Source organism: Alosa alosa, chromosome 5, assembly GCF_017589495.1.
Source record: "Alosa alosa isolate M-15738 ecotype Scorff River chromosome 5, AALO_Geno_1.1, whole genome shotgun sequence".
Classification (NCBI taxonomy): domain Eukaryota; kingdom Metazoa; phylum Chordata; class Actinopteri; order Clupeiformes; family Clupeidae; genus Alosa; species Alosa alosa.
The window spans coordinates 30,446,020-30,455,972 of record NC_063193.1 but is presented as its reverse complement, the minus strand read 5'-3'; the positions used below and the strand labels follow the sequence as shown (position 1 = coordinate 30,455,972).

The 9,953-nt window shown below is 49.3% G+C and overlaps 1 protein-coding gene across 1 annotated transcript in view; it reads right to left on the bottom strand.

Moving 5' to 3' along the window:
- Nucleotides 1–539: 539 nt before the first annotated feature.
- Nucleotides 540–9,953, bottom strand: part of gapvd1 (GTPase activating protein and VPS9 domains 1) — a 67,474-nt gene continuing 58,060 nt past the window's right edge. The window contains 6 exon segments of the mRNA XM_048243087.1: nt 540–2,938; nt 3,899–4,096; nt 6,027–6,099; nt 6,320–6,533; nt 7,898–8,085; nt 9,487–9,661. Coding sequence (XP_048099044.1) covers nt 2,798–2,938; nt 3,899–4,096; nt 6,027–6,099; nt 6,320–6,533; nt 7,898–8,085; nt 9,487–9,661 — 989 coding nt within the window. The 3' untranslated portion in view covers nt 540–2,797.

Here is a 9,953-nt window from a genome sequence, read left to right as displayed (position 1 = left end):
TTATCATTATTATGATTATGATAATATTAATAATAATAATAATAAAAAAATGCATTTCACAGAACATGATGGCAATGTGCAAACCCCTGCAAAGTGTTGTGCTCAGGTCCAAAGGAGGCAGGGAGAGAGAGAGAGCAAGAGAAAGAGAGAGGGAGAGAGAGAGAGAGAGAGATAGATGCACAGATGGTTCCCCCGGTAACTAGTAACCAAATTCTGGGGTGTGTGAGTCCAGTGCAGCTGCAGGCCAGGGTCAGTGGGACAGGTGTGTTTTAGTTTTGCATAAACTCCGACAACCACCCTCTCAGGAACAGCCCCAGAGGAGGTCAACCCCCACCACCCTCTCAGGAACAGCCCCAGAGGTGGTCAACCCCCCCACCCTCTCAGGAACAGCCCCAGAGGTGGTCAACCCCCCACCCTCTCAGGAACAGCCCCAGAGGTGGTCAACCCCCCCCCCCCCCACCCTCTCAGGAACAGACCCGGAGGTGGTCAATGCCCCCCAGCCTCTCAAGAACAGCCCCAGAGGAGTTCACTGTCCCCCCCCCCCCCCCCCCCCCTCAAGAACAGCCCCAGAGGAGGTCACTGCCCGCAATCTCAGTAGGAGAAGCAACAGGGACAATAGTCCTCATCATGTGTGATACAAATGAACATTAATATATGATCATATTAATAAGCCTGTTGTGATACAAATGAACATTAATATATGATCACATTAATAAGCCTGTTGTGATACAAATGAGCATTAATATATGATCATATTAATAAGCCTGTTGTGATACAAATGAGCATTAATATATGATCACATTAAGGGTTGATATGCTTACACTCAGGCACAGTCCAACAAACCACACACACACACACACACACACACACACACACACACACGTAAATAAGGGAAGTGTATGGCCTTAGCAGTGAGTGTTTTGTAAGTGCAGACAGGACAGAGCAAGGCCAGACTGTGCTGTCGTTAAGAGCTCCATGGAGCCAGCGGAAACACATACATACTCTGAACTCTGAGTGGAGGCAGGACCTTCTCACTGATGCCCCCTGGGGTAACTGAACACACTGACGCGCCCTGGGGTAACTGAACACACTGACGCCCCCTGGAGTAACTGAACACACTGACGCCCTCTGGAGTAACTGAACACACTGATGCACCCTGGAATCCACTCTTTAACACTCCGAGTAGAAATGATCTGATTCTGTTGATTTTAGGAGGTTACAGGTGACCTGTGAGCAGTGCTGACTCCATCAGCCTGACTCAAGGCCCTGAATGATACAGTACGCCCTCTACAGGCAGGGGTCAGTACTGGAGGTCACGGGGTGCAGCTGCCCCGCGTAGGACACTCAGGCCAGGAGATATGAAAACCGGTCTGGGACCTCTGACTCTGAGGACAGATCTGCACACACACACACACACACACACACAGGAAGGTAACATTACAGGAACTTCAACCCCACTGTTTCAATTCAATAGAATGGTCTATTCTACAAGGCACTGTGTCCTAATATCAACATGGAGAGAACAAGCAAAAGCTAACCAAACCAAAGCAAAAGACATACTACCCACTCATAACCTACTGTGTGCCTCTCAGAACATAACCACAACTGTCCTTTAGAGTCCTCTGTCTGTGTGTGTGTGTGTGTGTGTGTGTGTGTGTGTGTGTGACACTCTCGTCCCTGCGTGCTGCATCTGCGTTGGGCACGCCACTTAGGCTTTGACAGAAGAGGAAACTAACCAACAGAAAGTGATTAAATACAGCTGGGCCATAGGAAACGCATCTGCTGTGGCTTATTCGCGCACACACACACACACACACACACACGGGGAGACACCAGCAGTACGGTCGGTTACTGAGCTGCCACATTAGTGCTGGGGGGTGGAGTGTGGGGGGTGGCGGCGTTGGTCAGGAATGATCGGGGAGGGCGTGGGGGCAAGTTGGGGGCAAGTTGGGGGTAGGGTGGGGCGCTGAGGTGCCCGCTGGCCTGGTTCCGGTGGGTGGTTCTGGGTCTGGTTCAGGTGGAGTTCTTCTGGAGGAGGACTGAACTGCACCTCTCCACGTCGCCATCTAGAGGTCTCCCTATGCACCTGTGATCGCCATGAGGAAGCCTGGTCCCTTTTTTGTTTCAATCTCTCATAATAATTAAAACTCTTTTTTTTTTCTTTCATTAATTAATAGTTCTTCTAAATATAAAATTTCATCAGATGAAGTCCCTTCACCTCACCACACGTACAGAGTTTACAAGGAATATGCAAATTAGCTAAAGGTCAAAGTTCATAAGCCATTTCCCACTGGCTTTGTTTGTTTTTTTGTGTGTTTGTTTTTGTCTTTGATTTGTTTTGTTCGTGTTGTTGTTGTTTATAGTAAAACCTGCCCCCATGCCCCAAATAAGTACACCTGTTCTCTTTGTCCTTTCCAAAGTGTACACGACTTTGTCCTATATACAGCTATACAGTACGAGCGGCCGAGGAGCACAGAGAGGAAAAGACATGTGAGGGAACGGAGAGAAAGAAAGGAGGGATAAAAGAGATAAAGAGAGAGAGAGAGAGAGAGAGAGAACACGTGAGGGAACGGAGGGAGGCTGGGAGAAAGGAGGGAGAGAAAGAAAGAAAGGAAGGAGAAAAGAGATAAAGAGAGAGAGAGAGAGAGAGAACACGTGAGGGAAGAGAAAGAAAGAAAGGAGAGAGAAAAGAGATAAAGAGAGAACACATGGCGAAGGAGGGGAGCGAGGGAGCGGTCGGATGGGCGGGGTCCTCTCCGCTGCGTGAGCGCCGCTCTCGTCTCGTCTGCTCTGCGGCTCACTTGCGGTCGTCGATGGTCTTGATGAATTCCACGGCAGCTGTGAACTGCATCCACCAGTAGCACTCCTCCCCACTCAGCCGGCTGGAGTAGAAATTATTGATGTACTGGATGGTGGACAGCAGGCAGGGAGGGTTCGCCTGGGGGGAGGGAAGAGGTGTGTGGGGGTAGCATTAGCATCTGAGATTCACACACACACGTCATAACACAACATGTATGTTGCCAAAATCCCAATATATGGATATACACACACACACACTTCATAACACAACATGTATGTTGCCAAAATCCCAATATATGGACGGACACACACACACACCATGCATGTTGCCAAAAGACAACACATTTATAATACATAAATACAATATATGTGGATGCACCCAAACACACACACACACACACAGAGGCAAAAGCACCACACTACCAATATCCCCCTCCACACACACACACACACACACGGCTGCAGCCCCTAACACCCATACGGGTGAGTGGTCAGGTTATGGAGATCAGAGCTCACATGCCCTTGCAGCTCCAAGGCCAAGCCCAGACCACAGCCAAACCTCCACCTCCGCCCAAGCATTATGCACATCCTCTCTGCCTCTCTGTGTGTGTGTGTGTGTGTGTGTGTGTGGCTACATCCATATGTGAGTTAAGCTACATACACAAAACAGCTCTTAATGCTGCTCTCCATTCATTATTAATTTGCACACTTCTGTTGGAGGTACTGGGAGTAAACTGAGGCAAAGAGCTCACACACCCTGAGGGCAGAGGGAGGGAGGGAGAGAGAGAGAGAGAGAGAGGAGAGAGAGGGGGAGGAGAGAGAGGAAGAGAGGGCGAGAGAGAGAGAGATAGGGGTGGAGGGAGGGAGAAAGAGAGAGGGACAGAGAGAAAGAGGGGAAGAGAGATGGAGAGAGAAAAGGAGGGAGAGGGAGAAATTGAGAGAGGTAGAGAAAGAGAAGAAAAAAGGCAGAGAGAGAGAGATAGAGCGCAAGACAGATGGAAAAACTCTGGCTAGAATCACACAATACAACATTTCCCGAATCATAATGAGGTCAGACACAGTGCGGACGTGTGCGTGTGTGTGTGTGTCCGGGCCTCACCCTGATGAGGACGAAGACGAGCACGGGTACGAAGTCGTCGGCGCCGGGGACGGAGTCGTCGCTGGCCAGGCTGAGCAGGTTCATGATGGTGGAGCACATGCGCAGGATGCACTGCACCTTGTCCCGCGGCGTCTTGTACGCGTTGATGGTGCGGATCTCCGCCTGCGCTGACGGCCACGGCACCTCCTTCAGGTACACCTGCGCACACACACACACGTTATCACACATGGCCACGGCACCTCCTTCAGGTACACCTGCGCGCACACACACACACACACACACACACACACACACACGTTATCACACATGGCCACGGCACCTCCTTCAGGTACACCTCGCGCACACACACACACACACGTACGTTAATCACACATGGCCACGGCACCTCCTTCAGGTACACCTGCGCACACACACACGTTATCACACATGGTCACGGCACCTCCTTCAGGTACACCTGCGCACACACACACACACACGTTATCACACATGGCCACGGCACCTCCTTCAGGTACACCTGCGCACACACACACACACACACACACACACACGTTAATCACACATGGCCACGGCACCTCCTTCAGGTACACCTGCGCGCACACACACCGCGTGCGTTAATCACACATGGCCCGTATTTTGACCTCCTTCCAGGTACACCTGGGCACACACACACACACGTTATCACACATGGCCACGGCACCTCCTTCAGGTACACCTGGCAGCGCATACACACACGGTTATCACACGGGCCCGCGCACCTCATTCAGGGTACACCTCGGCACACATACACACACCTGCGTTATCGCACATGGCCCAATGCGCCTCCTTCAGGTCACCTGCGCGCACACACACACACACACACACGCACACACACACACACACACACACACACACACACACACACACACACACACACGTTATCACACAGGGCCACGGCACCTCCTTCAGGTACACCTGCGCACACACACACACACACACGTTATCACACATGGCCACGGCACCTCCTTAAGGTAGACCTGCGGCATCACAAGACACACACACACACACACGTTATCGCACATGGCCCGCGGCACCTCGGCTTCAGGTACACCTCACACACACACACACACGTTATCGCACATGGCCGCGGCACCTCCTTCAGGTACACCTCGCAAGACACACACACACACACACGTTATCACACATGGCCACGGCACCTCCTTCAGGTAGACCTGCGCACACACACACACACGTTTATCACACATGGCCACGGCACCTCCTTCAGGTACACCTGCGCACACACACACACACACGTTATCACACATGGCCCGTTAATCGCAAGGTACACCCGCGCGACATCATTCGGGCTATCACACATGGCCCACGCACCTCCTTCAGGTACATCTCTTTTACACACACACACACACACAATCACACACCTGCGGCACCTCGCTGGTACACCTGCACACACACACACAATAATTATCACACATATTACACATGGCACCTCATTCAGGTACACCTGCGCACACACACAGATTATTACATTACATTACATTGACGCATTTTTAACCAAAGCGACTAACAACATGGTAAACAGTTTAAGCTTTTTAAAGCAATTCTCTCAACAATAGAACAATTTAAAAAAGGTAGAGTACAATAAAATTAAGTGCATCAGTGAGTGCAGTTTTTAAACAGTCAAGTGTCAATTCTAGTCAGGTGGTAAGTGTTAGGATCAGCAAGACTAGTTGTAAGTAGTGCTACGAGATGAGATGTTCTCTGAAGAGCGATCAAGGTACATTTGATCAACCTGAACTGATACAGAATTCCATTGTGATAAAATGGGCACTATTTAATGTTATTATACACACCAAAATCGACACAGTAGGCAATCAGATTTTTTTACAAATTGACATTCCCCAGAATATAAATGATTTCCAAGACATCTGTTCATTTTAATCCATTTCCAGGAGTTCTCCATGACTGTTTCCACTATTTCCACTGTAGGACCACCTTTCAGTAGAGTATCTGAGAATGTCACATAACTGTTAGCTAGCTACAGCACCTAACGTGACCGCAACGTAATGCACAGTTAACTATCCGGACAGAGTTTAGGTCATGTGACGTAAAAAGGAGGCTGTTGCCTAGTTACCTCTGGGATCTGCAGGGCCTTGTGATTGGCTGTGACGACTTTGGACAAGCGCTGTATGTGCTCCTGCAGAAGCCTGGAACACAGAGAGGAGCGTCAGTCAACACACTCATCCTGACGTGTGTGTGTGTGTGTGTGTGTGTGTGTGCGTGCGCGTGTGTGCGTGTGTGCGTCCTGGTTGGGGTAGAAGGCCAGTTTATACTGTGTGTGAGTGTGTGTGTGCGTGTGTGCGTGTGTGCGTCCTGGTTGGGGTAGAAGGCCAGTTTATACTGTGTGTGTGTGTGTGTGGTCCTTACTGGTCTCTCAGTATGTCCCCGTCCTGGTTGGGGTAGAAGGCCAGTTTGAAGATGCGGTTCATGACGCTGCGCTCGATAGCCATCTGGGCGTCCTGGAGCTGATCCTCGCTGGCGAACTGCCAGATGGCATCGTGGGCCATCGCGCCGTACAGGTACCGCAGGAAGTCCTCCACCGCCGCAGTCTTATCGTCCGCCGCCGTGCACACCTGGAATGCTGCACACACACACGCACACGCACACATGCACACACGCACACGCACACACCTTCCGTCAACTCAGGTGGAGAAAGAGGCCATGTGCAAGGTTGATGCCCAAATTGACCCACACTGTACTTCTGACAAGCTGATTCTGAGGCATTAATTCATCCATCCATCATTTTTACAGCTAAACATTTATTTTCTACACACTCGATGATTAAACTGCTTCATTGATATTTTCTGGCCAAAATTACAACTAGTTATTCCCAATGCTGTTAATCAGTCCATCTAGGAATTCATCCTCTTCATTTGATATTGAAGGTTTCCTTTTATTTTTTGTTTTTATGTTCTTATGACTATTGGTCCAATGTGTTTTTCTGTATTATTTGTCTTAGTCTTTTAGTCTTAATCTTTTAGTTTTCCGCTGTACAGCACTTTGGTCAGTTTATGCGGTGTTTAATTCTGCTTTATAAATTAAAAATGTACTCACTTACTGATTAGGTTGGCCTTTACACACACCCATACAGACATGGCACAGTAGAATGGCTATGTATAAGTTTAATTACAAACGTATCGTAACACCCCCAATTATCACCACTTTTGTTCAGAAATTCTAAAACAACAATGTTTTTTAACACTTTAAAATAACATTTGCTAAATGAACCTTACATTTCTCAGTAGCAATAGGTGTGTAGATTTGAACAAAATCTGGGTTGGTTCTTAACGGGAGCATTTACTGTCTGAAATATCCGATTTTGTTTACCACACTCAGTGCTGGCCTGATGGGTCGCCTATTTACGCCGTTTCAGCGGCACATAAACGGTTAGACCGAGAATTCTCGTCAAGAAATTAAAATTCCACTGGAGCTCCAAGCGGATGTGTACAGCAGGCTGTTTACAGCTCTTTGAGTCACAGTAAAATGTCATTTTTGGTACATAGCTAATTTAGATACACCTATGGTGTGGGTGCTTGCGTTTCTTTAGGAATCCGCCGTCTTGGTTTGTATAGAAATGGATATTAAGTGACACATACACGCAAGACGGCAGAAATGCGGGACCGACGGTAATAGGGGGAGTTCCGATACACATGGTAATTATACTTATACATAGCCATTCTACTGCTCTTCATTCTATTCTTACTGTTCTGTTTTTATTCTTTTATGCTTTTTATTTTTTATTCTTACATGTTAAGAGAGTGTTGTACTTTGAGAGCAAAGATTAACCAGAGTCAAATTCCTTGATTGTTTACGCAAACCTGGCTAACAAAGCTGATTCTGATTCTGACATTGATGCCGTCTTCACACACTCCCCCTTCCGACCGCCGATGAGCTAGGACTTGAGCCCAAACACACACACACACACACCCCCCCTGGCCCACTCACCGCCGATGAAGTCGATCATCTTGGCCTCCATGTGCTCGAGCAGCAGGCGCACGCAGACGGTGGTGAAGTAGCGGTTGGCCACCTCCTTGTCCCGCAGCACGCGCTGCAGCAGCCGCTCCAGGTGCGCCTGGGACGTCTGCAGGCCCTGCCGACACCGCGTCAGGTACGCTATGTACGGGGAGCGCTTCCTGCAGCACACACACACACACACACATACAGAAACACACACGAAAATATAGTCACCGCGTCAGGTACGCTATGTACGGGGAGCGCTTCCTGCAGCCTGCGCGACACAGAAACACACCCGCGAGAATATAGTCACCGGCCAGATGCGCTTATGTACGGGGGCTTCCTGCAGCACACACACACCACTAAAATATAATGCACCGTCAGATGCGTTATGTATCGGGAGCGCTTCCTGCAGCACACACACACACACACACACGAAAAATATAGCCACCGGCCAGGTCGCTAATAATGGGAACGCTTCCCCTACGAAGCGCAACCTTAATAACACACACACAGAAACACACACGCAAATATAGTCACCGCATCAGGTACGCTATGTACGGGGAGCGCTTCCTGCAGCGCACACACACACACACACACACACACAGAAACACACACGGAAATATAGTCACCCGCGTCAGATGCGCTAATGTCGCGGGGGCGGCTCACTGCAGCTTTACACACACACACACACACACACACACAAACACACACACACACACACACACACAAAATATAGTCACTCACCTGATCGGGTACGGTATAAAATGGGCGCTCCTGCAAGCGCACAATACCACACACACAGAAACACACACACAGGAAAATATAGTCACCGCGTCAGGTACGCTATGTACGGGGAGCGCTTCCTGCAGCGCACGCACACACAAGGAAACACACACACAGGAAAATATAGTCACCGCGTCAGGTACACTATGTACGGGGAGCGCTTCCTGCAGCGCACACACACACACACAGAAACACACACACAGGAAAATATAGTCACCGCGTCAGGTACGCTACAGTATGTACAGGGCATGCACACACACACACACACACACACACCTTCTGGTGGCTGTCTGCTCGATCTACAGCACTCTGACTGCACAGGGGATGTCCCCATCTGATCTCAAAGCCTTGTTTTGACTGATAGCTATCTGCTTTATTGAGCCTGATCATTTGCAAGCAATAGCAAGCGATGGCATACATTAAATTGATTTTTAATAACTGCAAATGTGCATTTCTTCTCTAAAGAAGAAATCTGCACACAAGTCCTTGACTGTGTTTTCTAAGGTTTATTGTCATCTCCAGAGCCCCCCTCCCTTCCGCTAAATCTTCTTTTTCATTTACCCCCACCTCATCTATCCATCTCTGTAGCCCCCTCCCCATTTCTCTCTCTCTCTCACACTCCGTAGTACATCTATATTCTTCCCCCACTCCCTCTCTTTCTCTCTACCCCCCTCCCCTCGCACTCCTGACCGTGGGACACGTCTACCCCCCGCCCTGCCCCCTCCTCCCCCCCCCCACACTCCTGACTGTGGCACACCTCTATCCCCCCCTCTCCTCCTCCCCATCGGCAGCGCATGCCTGTAGTCGTCCGGGCGATGGCGGGGCGGAAGCAGCTTCTTGGCAGGTGCCCGAAGGTCGAGGCTGGCTGGCGCGGCGCATGGGTCTCCTGGAGCTGTGCCATCTGAGCCTTGTCCTGCAGGTTGATGGCCTCAGCCAGCTGCACCTTCAGGAAGCACACAATCTCGTTCTCTACAAGAGAGAACATGCACGTTAATGTGCTTAACGTTACATTAGAGCTTATACACCATCTCATTCTCTACAAGAGAGAACACACACGTTAATGTGCTTAACGTTACATTAGAGCTTATACACCATCTCATTCTCTACAAGAGAGAACACACACGTTAATGTGCTTAACGTTACATTAGAGCTTATACACCATCTCATTCTCTACAAGAGAGAACACACACGTTAATGTGCTTAACGTTACATTAGAGCTTATACACCATCTCAACAAACACGTTAATGTGCTGAACGTTTC